Consider the following 16,789-nt stretch of genomic DNA (forward strand, 5'->3'; position numbering starts at 1 on the left):
GCTCAGACATGCTGCTGACGTGGAGTACTGCACCGGGATATTAAGATGGAAAACCTCCTGATTAACCCGGACACCCTCAAAGTCAAGTTAATCGACTTTGGGTGTGGTGACTTCCTCACCAAAATGAGCTACACGTCCTTTGCTGGTAAGTATGATCCCCCAAAGCTGTAAACTGGGTCTTCAAATGGAAAATAAGGTAATGGATAATGGATATCTAGTTAAAATGCTGTGTTAATGGAAATGAAATCTCTTTCCACCAGGCACAAGAGATTACTGCCCTCCCGAGTATCTGATGACCGGCGAGTACCACGGGGAACCCGCGACAGTCTGGTCACTCGGGATCCTGTTGTTTGCACTGGTGTGTGGAGATTTTCCAAAGATACAAGATCTGAAAGAGATCAACAATAACACCTGGGCCAAAGACGGCTTGTCAGAAGGTGAGATCTTCATTTCGACAAAAGACAATGGTACATCTGAATAATGCAAAGTAGAATGTAAATGTAAATTTGAGGTTATAATCAGTCTCTCTGTTCTTCCTGCACAGAATGCTGCGATATGATTCGCTGCTGTCTGCAGATCGATCCAAAGCAGCGGACTGAACTGGAAAAACTCAGTCTCCACAGCTGGTTTAAGGTATTAAATACATTTTGGTGATTTTTGACATTAGCTTTGTTACATGTTGAAAGTGTCATATAGCCAGAGGACAAACTTTAGCAATGTATTTCAACAAATGTTCTTGTTTTTCCACTTACTTTAAATATAAATATGTTATATGTTGTTTGTGTAATGTATGTGAACAGTTAACCTAATTTCTGTTTTTGTTTCAGATTGCAAACAAGAAATGAGGGACAGCATGATCATCACCTTTCACAAAGAAGAAATTCTAGAATTCATATTAACTTTTTAGTTTAACTTGAACTAATTATGTATGTATGTATGTATGTATGTATGTATGTATTTATTACTTTTGGAAAATGTGTTCTCATACTTTTGGATTGCATTGAATCTTACTGAGTTAAATTACTGATTTTAGTTTATTATTTTAATGCTTATAATTTATACACTGCTTTTTGCTGGCACTTTCAATGTACACTTTCTAAGATTCCTGTATATGTATGAATAATAAAATGTCTAAAAAATAGTCAGTGATATTTAAGAGTCAGCATAAAGAAGCACAGCAGCATCTCCAGTAAGCAGGGGCGTGTCCAGGATTTTATACTTGGGGTGGCAAAGAGGGGGCAAGGGCAGAATTAGGGGTGGCAACTAGATCAGTGTTGGCACTCCCCATATATTCTGTTCCCTAAGACTAACCCTCACAGAAAATGTTCTGCAATCAGGGGTGAAAGTGAGAAAAATGCAACCCCCCTCCCAATTTTCCATACCACAGCAAAAACCAAGTGTTGTATAACAGCCCCATGAACTCCTGATGGCCATATATTGCTCATACTTTAGTTAAGCAATTTTTGGAAGGTTTGGAAAATGAAAATGACATGATATTACCACAATGACCAGCTGTAGAGGATCACTGGTTCATTTATTAATTTGCCGTTTCCACTCCCTAATATAGCTTTTTTTCACATTATGCTGCTGGATTTATAACTAGACATTAGAAAATCACTGTTATAAAATTTAAAAAAAAAAAAAAAAAAAAAACTTTTTGTCAAAGTTCAGCACTATTTTGTACTGAAGTAGGAAGAGTTCAGCTACTTACTTGATAATATTTTAAGCTCATTAAAAATTCTACACAACAAAACCTCTTTGTTTATCTTTTGATTATTTATAAACTTTTATTGACGAAATTTATAAAATGTAGCCCATCAGAATCATAGTTTTGCTCTGGATAAAATTAGCTAAATGTAAACATAAGCAGATCTGATTCAAAATAAAGATCATTCAAAATGAATGAATGAATACATAGGAGTAATAATAATAACAAAACAAACAAACAAACAAAAAAAAAAAAGAATGTGCTGTTTTCTTTTTTTTTAAGTGTGCAGTAAACCAAGATTATCAGCATTAAAAGTTAAATCTGTCATTGCAGATTTTTGACATTTTTAAGACATTTTGGAAACCTGGAAAATTCTGTGTTTGACAGGGAAACATTAATATATTTGCCCTAATTTGATCCCTTTAACTGAGAATTTAACTAGGTATATTTATATTATTTTGTTGTCATTATTTTGTTTTAAGGAGTAAAAATTGGTCCTTATCAACCGTGCTATATTCTACAGGGTTGCCAGATTTTCACAACAAATCCTGCCCAATTGCTACTCAAAACTAGCCCAAAACTAGCTCAATCACGTTTCGCAGAGGGGTCCCCCAGGAAAAATTTACCCCTGGTAAAATTCCCATTCCATGGGCTAAATATCAGGGGTTTTTGGGTCGCTTTAACCGTGTTAAAATAGTGGACTTGGCAACACTGATATTCTATTACATTTTGACAATTACAGTTAAAGGGCATTTTTTTGTTGGAGTGGGCGGGTTTTGGTCAGAGTTGCCAAATCTTGGAATTGGGCTACTTTAACGCTGTTGCTGTGGGTTGTTTTTGATGTCCGGGGGTTGAAGCGACCCCAATAATGTCATATTTAGCCCCCGAAATCCGAATTTACCAGGGGAACCCCGACAAATAAAATGTGTATTTTATCCCCCAGAAAGCGTTTTTAACGGGGTCCCCCCTCGAAACGCGATTGGGCAAGTTGGGTTGTGAAAACCTGGCAACCCTGGTTTTGATGAGCTTTTGGGCTGGAAATCGTCCATCCAGCAGTGGCATTCCAGTATGTTGTATTGTTGATTTTTACCATGGGGTCTCAATACCACTTGAAATTTGTTTTTCTGTTCATTTACATGAACCCATTTGTTGAGATGGTTAACTAAAATAAACCAGATATTCAAAGTCACGTTTCAAAATTTTAGTAAAATACATGATTATTTAAATACTTTACAAAATAAATTTACTGTTATAGCGTTGTCTGAGACTTGGTTAACGGATGAGAAAGGTGTGGAATTTCATTTTGAAGGTTATGAATTGTTTTATGTTAATCGGATTTATAAGAGAGGAGGGGGGGTTGCTCTATATGTTAGTAGTGATCTGAAATGTAAAATAATTGAGTGTATGACTACTGCAATAGCAGATTTAATGGAATGTTTAACTGTTGAGATTGAAATGAAGAAACAGAGGAATATTTTTGTCACATGTATATATAGAACCCCAGGGTCTAGTATTACTGTATTTAATAATAAGTTGGAGCAATTATTAGTTGGGATGAATGAAAATAAAGTGTCTGTAATCTGCGGGGACTTCAATATAAATCTTTTGAATGTGTCTAACCATACAAGTAGTTTAGATTTTTTAGATTTAATGTATAGTAGAGGCTTTTATCCTACCATTACTAGGCCTAGTCGAATAACCTCCAGTTGTGCTACATTGATTGATAACATTTTTGTAAATAAATTTGAAAAAACGGTTAAAAGTGGTCTTTTGATAAATGATAAAACGGATCATTTTCCAATATTTGTAACTTATTTTTGTGAAATAAAAACTAACAAAGAAAAGTTTAGTAAAGTTATTAGGTTAAGAACTGAGGAAACACTAAATGGATTTAGGGATGATCTTATGAAAGAACAGTGGAATAATGTTTGTAACACGAAAAATGTAATTAAGGCTTATGAATCATTTCTTAAAAAGTATTTGTGGTTATATAATAAAAATTGTCCAAAAAAAAATATGGAATGATAAAGTAAGAAATAATAATAAACCTTGGTTGACGAAGGGTATATTGAAATCTTGTAAAAAGAAGAATAAGCTGTATCGGGATTTTGTAAAATATCGGACAGAAAATGCAGAAAAGAAATATAAAGCTTATAAAAATAAGTTAACTACTATAATGAGATGTGCAAAGAAAGATTATTATACAAATGTGTTGATGGAAAATAAAAGTAATATCAAAAGAATGTGGAATGTTTTGAGGGAGGTTATGGGCAGTAAAATTAATTATAGTCAGCCATTATATTTAATGAATGAACAGAATGTTGAGATAAGTGGTGAAAAAATGGCTGATGAATTTAATTCATTTTTTTAATGTTGGTCCGAATCTTGCTAAAACTATACCATTTTATAATGAAAATAAAAGTTGGACAGGTGAAAGTAGAGTTATGCAATCTTTTTTTTTGGATGAAGTTAGTGAGAGTGAAATTATTTCTACTGTCTCTAAATTAAAAAGTAAATGTTCATGTGATAGTGATGGTTTAGATATGTATATTGTTAAAGAAACTATATGTTGTATTATTAGACCGTTAAAATATATAATTAACTTGTCTTTTAATACAGGTTCTTTTCCAGAAAAATGAAAGTGGCCAGAATTATTCCCCTTTTTAAATCTGGCGATAGGCATAGTCTCACAAATTATAGGCCTTTATCTTTGCTTTCTCAATTTTCAAAAATTTTGGAGAAGCTTTTCGTTAAAAAATTTGATTGTTTTCTTGAAAAATATTCTTTGATACACGATAATCAATTTGGGTTTAGAAGCACCCGCTCAACAGCTATGGCTTTGATGAAAATCACAGAGGACATTATTACAGAATTGGAGCATAAAAATTATACAGCTGGAGTTTTTATTGATCTTAAAAAGGCTTTTGATACTCTTGATCATGGTATATTGATATCTAAATTACAGACATATGGAATTAGAGGTGTAGTATTAAATTGGATTACTAGTTATTTAGAAAACAGACAACAATATGTAGAGTATATGGGATATGAATCTAAGTTGGAAATAATGCAGTGTGGAGTCCCCCAAGGCTCTGTGCTGGGGCCTAAGTTATTTATTTTATATATCAATGATCTCTGTGATGAATCGAAGATTTTACGTTTTGTTCTTTTTGCGGATGATACAAATTTTTTTGTATCGGGGAAGAACTTAAAAATATTACTTAAAACTATTGAACAGGAATTGATTGTACTTCAGAAATGGTTTAATAAAAATAAATTATCGTTAAATTTAAGTAAAACAAAATTTATGTTGTTTACAAATCAAAAATGCCCTGATAATGTTTGTTTGACTTTAAATGGAATAATTATTGAGAGAGTGTCAGAATTTAAGTTTTTAGGAGTATTCATTGATGAAAAATTTAAATGGAAGTCACACATAGCTTATGTAAGAAATAAAATTTGTAAAAATATTGCTGTTTTGAGTAAAGTAAAGTTTATGTTAAATTATAAGGCAATGAGAATCCTATATTGTTCGTTTATTTTGCCATATTTGATGTATTGTTTGGAGGTATGGGGTAATTCATATTTTACTAATTTAATGCCCTTATTTATTTTGCAAAAAAAAGGGCCATAAGAATAATTAATAGAGTTGCTCCAAGAGAACATACCACAAGATTGTTTTTGAGGTCAGGACTACTCAAATTGAGGGATTTGGTCTCTTTGCAAACTTTATTAGTAGTTTATAAAGCAAAATATTGTATGTTACCGGATGGATTGCAAACCCTTTTTACTGTGAATAGTGAGACAAGTAGAAGAAATAATGATTTTAAACAACCTTTTGCTGGAAATACTCTCAAACAAATGTGTGTGTCTCAGTTTCTGGTGTGAAAAGATGGAATTTATTGGAAAATGATCTAAAATGTTGTTCAGATATTTTTCGATTTAAATATAAGTATAAACAGAAGATATTTCAGTTGTATAGAGATGAGGGTTAATGTTGTTTTTGTTGTTGTTTTTCTTTTCTTTTTATCTTTTTTCTTTGTTGTCAGAATTATTATTATTGTAAAATTGTTGTTTTTGTTTGTTTAACGTTGTGTAAGTTAATTAATAATATTGGAAGGATTTTTCCTTTTCTCTTCATGTCTGTGAGGTCATCTAATTTAATTTGTAAATTTTATAATACTAGAATGGGGTAGGAGTTTATAAGATTTTTTTCTTCATCCTACTCCTGTTCTTTTTGTCATGGATTGTATTTTTGGTTGTGTTGTTGGATTGTTGTGGTATTTTGTGTTGTATGACCATGAAAAGAGAATAAATAAATGAAATGAAATGAAATGAATGAAAGTCTAACATAAAAAAAAAAAAGTTCCACAACACAGCAAAAAACAACAGTTGACAGTAGGAATAAGTCACTTTTTATTATTAAGTAAAAATCAGACATGAAGACGTGCAGACTAAAAACCAGTGTAACAAAGTCACCATGATCCAAAAAAAAAAAAAAAAAAAAAAAAAAAAAAATGAAAAAAAGTCTGCATCCAGCTGTAAAAAAATATGATCTATTTTCAGAGAAACCAATTTTTTCCACCGGTAGAGCATCTTCATTAATTATTCCTATAACTGTGCAAAGTATCTGTGTCTTTCCTGAAAACATTTTCCATTTTTGTATGTAACTAGTGATTTTCCCATCTTCTGAAAAAGGTTGCTTTTATAAATCAAAGCATTTCCCATATTACATCAACATTGAACCCATCTTTACACTGTAAATATGTAGTTTCATATCTTTTCAACATTTAAAACTAAAACGCCAAAATAACACAAAAAAAAGTAAAACAGACAACAAGGTCAACACTGACCACTTTAATCAAACACAAACGCACTCGCAGTCTCACGGACGTGACGTAAGAGGAACATAACACTCAGCGTCTGTGACGACTGTGGCTTGAATGGCTGCTGCTGTGGTGTTTGCTTTTATGAGAGCGTTCATACGAGCGCGAGCGTTCCCGCCGGTCGCGGTGATGGCCTCCGCCGCTACGCTCGTGCTTGTGCTTCTTCGCCAAGTCCGAGGAACCTCGATCCCGGTCCCGCTCTCTCTCGCGCTCTCTGTCCCGCTCGCGGGGCTTGCTGGTGGAACGAGAGCGGCTGCGCGAGCGTTTCCTCTTGTGGCCGTGTCTGCTGTGCTGGTGCATGTCGTCTGAGCGCTGCTTTGACTTCAAGTGTGGCAGGAGGGGAGACGGAGGGCCGTGGTTGGCGTGTCGTCGTGGAGATGGGCTGCGGCTGTGAGAGCGGCTCCGGGAGCGAGAGCTGTAAGTGCCTGAGTGACTGCGCCTGTTATTGTAACTGCAGAGTAAAACGACAGTTAGGCACAGACACCAACATCATAGAGCAAACAGCGGTGCGCCGCAAGCGCTACTTACTGTCGTCTGGCAGAACGCGATCTTGACCGAGATCTCGTTCTGGAACGAGAACGACTCCCACTTCTACTGTTCCGACCTAATTTGCTATCCTTCCTGAGTCTGAAAAAAACACAAAGAAGGTTAGTGCACTTTAATTAAACAAAACAGAAGTATCTGATGACAGTCAAACCTGTTAAACACTCACCCGTTGTGTGGGCTCTTAGAGCCCTGAGGCCGATCTTCTGGTTCTTTCTTCATGGCCTTAAGCGTTTGAGGGTTAGGAGACTTCTCATCTGCTTTCATTATATTAGGTGAACCTGACGGGAAGAATCAAATTTAATGACTGTTTCATAAGACGTTCAGCAGAAATGTTCCTGCTGCTCATTTCCAAATTTAATCAAAGTGACCAAATTTAGCTCCAACAACAAAAAAGTGGTTTTAAAGGGACAGGGTGACCAAAATAAGTTGTTGAATAAAGTTGTTATTTTTGCACACAAAAAGTGTTCTCATAGCTTCGTAACATTACAGTTAAACCACTGATGTCACATTGACTAGAGGTCAACAGATATGGGTTTCTCTGGCTAATGCTGATGCTGATATTCAGAAATCAGGGCAGCTGATGGCCAATATATGACGCCAATACATTATATATAACTTTTTTTTGGACAATTTTCCCCTGAATTCTACTTATTTTAAATAAAATAGTGCTCAAGTAATTAACAAAGTCATTAAAAGCTTAGTTCACTTTGCAGCATTTATGATGTTTCTGAGAACAAAGCCACCACCAGCGTTTTTGCCGATTTTCCCTAAAATTTCAAAGAGCCAGAAAATTGTTGTAGTATGAATTTCTGAATATGCAATACATCAAAATAAAGATCAGTCCCTCTACTTTTAATAAATCCATTCCTAGCTTCAAGCTTTTTTTTTTGTTTTTAAATCAACACTTGAATGCAGATAGGTTTCATAAAAAAAAAGCTACATTTTAGGCAAAAAGCTGAGAAAAATCGCATTTTTATCAAATACTACATCTGGATCATATTCAGTAATATTATCAAAGCAAAGATGCAGTAGACGGCTTCCATCAGTACTCCCAAAGCTTGCACAGGCTTTTACTACTTCCTGGATTGCCATTGCACTCGGTAACATTAGGCAATTTTCATTTATATGTAGTTAGTGTTGATGACCGCATTATTTTTCATATGCATGTGCAAACATATGAGATCGCTCGTTTCTGCATCTTCCTGGTCTGTGTTTTTGATCTGTACATTCTAGAGCAGGGGTGCTCAACCCTGTTCCTGGAGATCTACCTTCCTGCAGAGTTCAGCTCCAACCCTAATCAAACACACTAATTAGGATCTGAAAGAGCACTTGATAATTACAGACAGGTGTGTTTGATCAGGGTTGGATCTAAACTCTGCAGGGAGGTAGATCTCCAGGAACAGGGTTGGGCACCCCTGTTCTAGAGTCATCAGGGGATGCGTAATAGCGCCCCCTAGCGTATAACAGTGAAAACTCAGAAACCCGGAAAATTCCATGTTTAGGAGGGACGCGCTGCCTCATGAATAACAGAAAATGTTGTGTTTGGTGGGGAAAGGGTTAAAAACTAAATTTAGAAACACTGCCTGAAGCTGCTATATATTCAGCCAACACAGATTTGTTGGTGCTATAGTTTTGTTACTCTGAATTTACTTTGCATTAATGCACAGCTCTATTTTGACACAAGGCTTGACAGATCGTTTTGTTCATTCCGTCCATTGCTACAGTTATCACTGTCAATCATAGCAATGACTTGTTTTAGCGAAACAATTTAGCGGATTGACTTGCTTTTGTCATTCCTGAAACAGTATACGTGGAGGTTGGGTCCTCTAAGGCACCAAAACTTCACTTCAAATTGTGAATGGATTATGTGGAGAAACCGAGCAAATGGCACTCCCCGTGTTCCACAACAACGCTTAGCTGCTCGCACACGTGCCTGCCTATTAATCGGCCTAATTTCTTCATTTTTGGGGGCGAACCATCCCTTTCAAACAGTCCACATGATTTCTGTGCTATATATATCAAGCCTTCTAAACCATACAATAGCTTTATGCAGGAAGTGACAACTTACATGGTTTGGATCCAGGGGAGAATCCACCCAATGTGGAGAGAGCAGGAGTGCCATCTGGATTCAGTCCTTTGGCCTTCAGTTTGGCTTCCTGTAGAGCCACCTTCCGTTTGTCCACTTCCTTCTCCAGCAAATCATAATTTGGCTAAAACACAAACAGGAAATAAAAACTCAATAGAACACAAGTAAAGACCTGCTAAATCTAAAACAGGAGTAAGCTGAAACAGGTCTAACCTTTTTTCTGGTGTACAACTTCAGAGTGGTTACACATATATCTTTGATCTCTTCCTCTGTGGCACCAAACAGCAGGTACCAGAGCGGCCGAGAGGGTAATGATATCTGAGAGAAAGAATCATGGGAATTAACAAAACCAGAGCTCAAACACAGATTGAGATGATGCAGGACAGAGAACGGTCTTGTACCTGTAGCACACGTGCAGCGAGGTAAATGCAGGCACAGGCGATGGTCTCAGCTTGAAATCTCACAAACACATTTGTGCGAAGGCTGTCATTCATGTAGTTCCTGCAACACAGAAGGTGAACCACAAAATTGCAATTTCCCCACATGGGTTGTTCATCTAAAACTTTACTTTTATGTACGAGGTTTGCCACATGATGCAAAAAAAAGACCAAATATCAATGGAGGCTTCAGTTTAACTTTGTCCTTTCCCTCTCTGTCTCAGGTTCCTGTGTCATTCTACAAAAGCATAAAGACATGCATGCAGTGTGTACGGGCACGTGTTCAGTGCACATGTGTGCACAAACACAAACTTATGGAAATAGGTTCGTCAAACTATTTTCACTGGTGTGCATGCGACAAATTACTACAACTCCATTTCTACTTTGCATAAAATAAGCAGATGAGTGTAAAATGGAGACAATCAGGAATTTTAACGCAGTGGGGGAGTAGCACTCATGAAAGCATGCAACTCATTACACTACACAGCATGCATGATGACGAGGAGTCAAAGCGGGACCGAGATCATGATCTGCCCTGGGAATGAACAAATACACAACTCCTGTAGTACTAGACCAGACAGCTAAGTGGAGACATCAATTCTAAATGACAGCCAGATATGAGATGCAAAGCTCTCTATTAAAAAAAACAAACAAAAAAAAACAAAAAAAAAAACAAACAAACAGGCAGATGGACACCGTGAACCTAAAACGCTCCATGTCATTATGAAAAATATGGGAAAAACTACACCGATGTGCATTATGCTAATATAGAAAGTCTGTAGATTTTACGCTGCAGGCCTTAGAACACTGGATTTAGATGGAAAAGCTGAGTGTCAAACAAGTCATTCAAGCGTAGACTGAGCAGGAGAGAGTTCCTGTAAGACACAACGCCTCACACCAAATCATTGATAACAACTGCATATTTAAAGGAACGGCTCACCAAAAATGAAAACTGTTATTTACTCACCATCATGTCATTCTAAACCTATGAGACTTTCCTTAGTGGAAGACAAAAAGGAGAAATATTTAACAAGATCAAGGTCCCCCATACAGATGCATATGGTGAGCACAGACCAAAATGAATATAAAAGCATGGAAATGGACCATATTACAAGTCTTCTGAAGACCTATAATAGCTTTGAGTGCAAAGAGGTTATATGTTAGGTTATGCATGTCAAAAAAAAAAAAAAAAAGACATAGCAAATTTGAATGTGTAACAGCACAAATGAGATGAGAGGACATTTGGGCTTGAATTTCAGTTCAGAAGACTTGGAATAAAGAGAAGTCTGGACTAGGTTAACAGGCTCTGGAAACTATAAACGTTCAATTTATGGGAATGAGCAATGTGCATTTTTTTTTGTACATTTCTCCTTTGCTTTCTATGAAAGAAAGAAAATCACATGGGTTTGAGAAGACATGGTGAATAAAATTTTCATTTTGGGGCAATTTAACCTTTAAATTGGAGTACATTTAGGATAAAAGCCTAAATCTAGCAGTTGAAGTCTAATAATGAAATGCAAATATTCAGGTTTTAAAACTACCTTTTAGTGAAACGAACTCATTTAATAAAAAAGGAGAGAGAGATAAATCTTAGAACTTGAAGCAAAAACCAAAATACAAATCCTTTTGGACAACCGCAAGAAAACAAGATGCTGCTGGCAGCTGGAAAAGGCCCCCTTCAGTGATTCTCGGGCAGAGAGCTCTCACTGGATTGGCTGTCTCGAGTAGGGCAGCCAATGGGGGGAGATTCCTGAGGTCATGTGGTTGGAGGAGCAGAGTTCAGAGGTTCTTTATGACACTTACCATCATGGACTACCCTTTAATCAAAGAGTAGAGAGAAAGGACAAAGTTAAACTAAGCTCTCCGTTTTCCTTTAATTAAAGCCATGAACAAGAGATTTAAAACAGAGGACATACACCAACACACACATGAGGCACGAACACACCAATCCATCAGATGAGGGGACAGAAGTGTTACGTAACAGAGGCAGAGGGGTTCATTAGTGGGCTGGTTACACCGCAATGTCTAGACAGCCAATGCAGGGTTGTCTATTTACTCACCAGGCTGTCTGGACCAACGTTTGGTTCTTCTCACATTCAAGGACTTGCAGGTACATGACGATAATCTACAAAACCGACGGAAATGCACGTTAAGATAACTGTTTCAAAACAAAACTGTGAGAGCAGGAACTGAGATGGTGGACGTACCTTGTGTGGGTGTTTGACGTGGACGCAGAAGCCCAGCTCCTTCAGCACACGCCGTTCAGCTTTTATCACCTGGTTTTTGGTGTTTATGTAGTTCTGATCAAGTATCAATGGGCTTGGACTCCTGATTCATGGAGGAACGAAAGTAAAATGGTTTCCCTTACCCAAATACTATTCAATACAATGAATAAAAATTGCCTTTTTGTTTGCTTCATTTTAAATTCAAAGCATTCTGTTTCCCTTTCAACCAACTACAGGCAACAGGTCCAGTTTTTTGACTCCTGTAATTTCAGTGTAAGACTTTCAGTACTGCCACAAGTGACTGTTAAAGAAAAAAAGAAATTGCTCCACCTCTCACCACATCATAGCTCCAACAGAAAGTTTATAAACACAAGCAACATCACAATAATGCACTAGCCAGGTCAATCTTGGAACAAAAGCACCAAAATCTCAACACATAGCATACACAGTCCCAGCATAACAATCAATACGCAGATGAGACGTGAGCTCTTTATCAAAAACACTACTAGCAGAACAAGTTCATGACATGCTAACAGTGCTGAGTCACGATCTGAAAATAGCATGAATGGGCCTTCAGATGTCAGGTAATGTCAGGTAATCATGTAAATAATGGTCACCTTCACCACATGATCTAAATATGCACCCCAACAGTAAGAAACACTAACTACAAAGCATTTAAACGATTTATTCTTGTACTCTTTTAACTGGTGAAATACTGTCTAGTTATTATAAAAAGAGCAACACTTCACATTTAAGATTTTGCTGAAACTGTTGCATACGTCACCTAATATAGCAAAGATAAACTATGCATATAGCAAAATGTCTAGTTTATATTTTACTGAAATATCAGAATTTAATTATAACGGTTTCTTTATTTGCATTAACTTTTTTACTTTTACACATTTTCACATCTACTATCTGAATGTTTTTATTTTCACTGCGCCATCCACGAGTGCATGAATGTTTCATGTTTTTTGCACAAACAATTACATCTGAAATCATAATCATCTACACTAAACGACTCCGTTAGCAATTTCTAAGGCAGAAAACAAACAATGATCTCACAAAACGGCTCTGACCACCAAACTGTACTTTGTATAACGGAACTTTTAATTGTAAATAAATTGTCTAAAGCACCCAATGTGAACATAACGCTTATATTATGACACAAAAAAAACGGCACATTCTCAGTAGGCAAACCTCACAGCCCGTCATGTGAATATTTAAGAGGTTTCAAACTTGGATGTGCAGCGTGAAATATTTCTGTGGAAGCTATGACGTGTGTGGTGAGGTGTCTTTTTTTGAACAACAATGAAATGAAAAGTTAGATCATCACCTGTGCTGGCAGAGACAATAAGTTTAAACTGAGATACAGGAGTCACCCAGACGCTTCGGACCAGCGGCCAACCTGTCGATCCCCGATATCCCAGTGACCGCTTTCAGACCACTGGCTTCTCCCGGGGGAGGGGGGGAAGCGACACCTCGCTCAATGTTGCCATGCCGACTGCTTCATCTCTACGTACCATTCCACATCACCCAGGCATTGGTAAATGTAGCTGGTCGCTGTTAGTTGGTTGCAAGGGAAAAAAGAATTCAAGTTAATACCGCGTCCTTGATTTCAGCTGAACAAATTTTCCTTTTTATCCTCTTTAAATTGTTCTCTACTTCATTCTGGAATTAAAATGACACTAGCCACAATATAGCTCAATTGGCATCATATCTCCATTGATCTAGATTAATCTTTTGAGCCGTCTGAATGTCTTTTACTTGCTCAGGTAATCAGAATATCCTGCTGTTACTACCAATTATGACTGATGAAGGAACTGAAAAGCTTTAAAATGGTTTAGAATAAAGCAAACAAAATTAAGACATCATATCAACGACAAACAGAAGTGCACAGACTACTCACAGTTAACATGTTTAAGTATACCTGAATCATTTACAATTTAAGGTGATGACATTCAATGTTATTCAAAGAAAAATAAACCGGTTAAGGTGGGAGGTTGCTTGCACAGGTAACGAACAGAGGAAACGGCGTGACAGAATGAGCCATGCTTACCTTTTGCCTCGGAGCTGCCTCAAATGATGAAACACATTGATGACGTCCCTAATTCGTCGAGGGGCTTCTTCGATCTTTGAAGCCAAGTTAACACAGGCCATGGCAACAATCTAGAGAAAACAGATGACAGAAAGAGCATACGTTAGTTAACGGGCCAATAAATACATACATTTCAAAACTTGTCAGCGGATAAAACCATTTTCTTAGTGAATTTTAGCAATTGTTGTGTAATGTGCATCTAATTTGTGACCCTGGACCACAAAACCAGTCTTAAGTCGCTGGGGTATATTGGTAGCAATAGCCAAAAATACATTGTATGGGTCAAAATTATAGATTTTTCTTTTATGCCAAAAATCATTAGGAAATTAAGTAAAGACCATGATCCATGAAGATATTTTGTAAATTTCCTACTGTAAATATATCAAAACTTAATTTTTGATTAGTAATATGCATTGCAAAGAACTTAATTTGGAAAATTTTAAAGGCGATTTTCTCAATATTTAGATTATTTTGGACCATCAGATTCCAAATACTGAAATAGTTGCATCTCGGCCAAACATTGTCCTATCCTAACAAACCATACATTAATGGAAAGCTTATTTATTCAGCTTTCAGATTATGTATAAAGCTTAATTTTAAAAAATTGACACTTATGACTGGTTTTGTGGTCCAGGGTCACATTTGTGTCAGCCAATGGAGGTCTGCTCAAAATCAAAAACATCAGTACTGTATCCCTGTGTCATCCATTCTCAAAAATGCTGTCTAGTTAGGCACTTCTGTGTTATTTGAAAACACGCCCATATGATTAATCTATTATGACGCCAACGTTTAAAAAACAATCTTTATACACTACTGAGCGATAGTTTTGGTTACCATCTGATTGAATGTCATTTACTGTAACCCAAACAACATGGCTGCCATCCGCATTGCTTGTAAATACGGCTTTATATTCTCTTACCTCAAAACTGTGTTTGACGAAAGACTTCGAGTAGAAGAATCGATGAAAAAGCACTTGTCCGGTCGCCATGGCCACCTGAAACATAAATACGATTAAAGAAAATTTAAACAAGTATAAACGGTCTGTTTCGTTTCAAAAAGCAGCGCCCGCCATTTTGTTTTTGTCTAACCGACAAACACCGTTCGTCAAAGACGTACAAAATCACTGAATTTGATCTCTAGATTAGGCGTGTGATATAAACAAAATGTACACGTCATTTATTTTGAGAGGAAAATTATTTTTAGTCCAAGTTCGGTGTGTTTTGTTGGGTTATGGGTGGTTGTTTGATACTGTCACATGGAAATTGCTTCATAACAATGGTTTATTTAAAGCCACCATCATTTGACAGCTCCACTATTCGTTTGGCACCATTAGTCTGACAAAACAATTAACGTTTATTACCTGCGGTAGTCGAAGTAGGATCCCGGCGGACTGGATGAGCTCGCAGCCCAGAATCCGCAGGTCTGTCTCGGTGTACAGGTCGAGGCCATCCTGCATAGACGGGGTCGGGGAGAGCTTTTCCTCTGGAATCAAAGAATTATCGATGGTCAGGAAGACTTCGGAATACACTTTATCCCCTATTAATATGCCCTCGCTAGTAGCAGGCGCGTTTGCGGCGGGAGCGGTGGCCATCGACGCCTCCATGATCGCTGTCGTCGGTACCTGCCGAGGACGTTAGAATCTAGAATTAAATTCGCAACCCAGAGCGGAAAACAGCACTGCACATCGCTGGCTATGTGACGGCTCGCTGATTGGTGCGGGGACGTGTCACGTGACCATAACAAACCAATCGCTGTCAGATAAGTGTTACTTTATTCAACGCTTTACCTCACCGTAGTACATTAAAGTACGTTTTGGCGCCCATTATACGTTTTAAATACATTCCTAGTTGTGCTGGGATGCAACCGCCGTCAAAACAGGTAGAGATTATTAGACGAAATAGTTTTTATAGCGCCTCCTGCAGATGGACCTTAACGCAGTCAGTTGATATAAATGACATGTACTTCCAGGTTTGTTTTTCTGTCAGGATTGAACGTATCACCAACGTAAACCTGGCCTCACAAACAGCGGATTTGTACACTTCCGCGACCCATTGTAGAGCCGAATGAAATGTATTTTATTCACGTCTAACATAAATGAATACATAAAAATAGCAATTTGTCAGCATAATTCTGTTTCCAAGTTATGTGTCTGTTTAGGAAGAAACTTTTCTCAGGCAGCACCGTGTTGTTGAACTTATTGTTATTCATTTATATTCATTGTTTGTTTGGTTGTTTGTAGCATTATAGATTTTATAATGTTGAGTCTTGAGTCTATTCAATATGAACGCATATTGGAAAACAAATAGTACACTTAGTGGGCGCATATACGTTATTTCCTTGGATAAAGTAAGTTATACATATACGCGTATTATTGCCACTGTAAATATGTGTATTTTATATATTACATGCGTTTTATGTGTACTGTAATTGGATTCTATCCATTGACCGGACACTGACGTGAAGTTCCAGTGACGCTGATGACAGGAACTGAAATGACGTCAGTGTGTAGTACATATCATTCCGCGGGTATGTGCTACAGTTGTGTCCTGACGTAATGAAAGCGACAGTATTTGCTGAAAAAGGGCATGATTAGTCCCTAGAACATACTGCATTTATAAATTATTATTGCTATTATTTTCAAAAATAAAAGTGCTTCATAATATCTACCTAACTAACTCCCAAATTGCTAATTTGCTTAAAGGGGTCATCAGATGCCCATTTTCCACAAGTTGATATGATTCTTTAGGGTCTTAATGAAAAGTCTCTAATATACTTTGATTAAAAATTCTCTATAGTTTTGTAA

General features: G+C 36.9%; 1 protein-coding gene across 3 annotated transcripts; it reads right to left on the minus strand.

Annotated features, from left to right (window-relative positions):
- Window positions 1-6,100: 6,100 nt before the first annotated feature.
- Window positions 6,101-15,658, minus strand: ccnl1a (cyclin L1a). 3 transcript variants are annotated; one of them, XM_051135290.1, is made up of 11 exons: window positions 15,347-15,644; window positions 14,906-14,980; window positions 13,948-14,057; window positions 11,871-11,991; window positions 11,724-11,788; window positions 9,628-9,727; window positions 9,440-9,544; window positions 9,209-9,350; window positions 7,307-7,418; window positions 7,123-7,221; window positions 6,101-7,045 (listed from the first exon to the last, which is right to left on the minus strand). In XM_051135290.1, exons 1-11 carry the CDS (start codon window positions 15,587-15,589, stop codon window positions 6,625-6,627), a joined length of 1,593 nt encoding a protein of 530 aa, XP_050991247.1. In that variant the 5' UTR covers window positions 15,590-15,644; the 3' UTR covers window positions 6,101-6,624. The 3 variants fall into 3 exon arrangements, 2 of the variants coding, with proteins under 2 accessions (XP_050991247.1, XP_050991248.1); XR_007829710.1 differs by lacking the exons at window positions 6,101-7,045; window positions 7,123-7,221; window positions 7,307-7,418; window positions 9,209-9,350 and adding an exon at window positions 11,467-11,480 and having other exon boundaries at window positions 9,527-9,544; window positions 15,347-15,657; XM_051135291.1 differs by lacking the exons at window positions 6,101-7,045; window positions 7,123-7,221; window positions 7,307-7,418; ... (1 more) ...; window positions 9,440-9,544; window positions 9,628-9,727 and adding an exon at window positions 10,040-11,480 and having other exon boundaries at window positions 15,347-15,658.
- Between the last annotated feature and the right edge of the window lie 1,131 nt (window positions 15,659-16,789).

The sequence above is a fragment of the Labeo rohita genome, chromosome 18, assembly GCF_022985175.1.
Source record: "Labeo rohita strain BAU-BD-2019 chromosome 18, IGBB_LRoh.1.0, whole genome shotgun sequence".
Classification (NCBI taxonomy): Eukaryota; Metazoa; Chordata; class Actinopteri; order Cypriniformes; family Cyprinidae; genus Labeo; species Labeo rohita.

What these genes read in the sequence shown, in the direction of transcription:
- ccnl1a (XM_051135290.1), bottom strand. Translation starts at nt 15,589, where the DNA reads ATGGAGGCGTCGATGGCCACCGCTCCCGCCGCAAACGCGCCTGCTACT. An exon ending in TCGTCAAACACAGTTTTGAG is followed by an intron (nt 14,058 to 14,905) that starts GTAAGAGAATAT and finishes TGTTTTCTCTAG; the next exon opens with ATTGTTGCCATGGCCTGTGT. An exon ending in CTCCCCTGGATCCAAACCAT is followed by an intron (nt 7,419 to 9,208) that starts GTAAGTTGTCAC and finishes TCTTCCCGTCAG; the next exon opens with GTTCACCTAATATAATGAAA.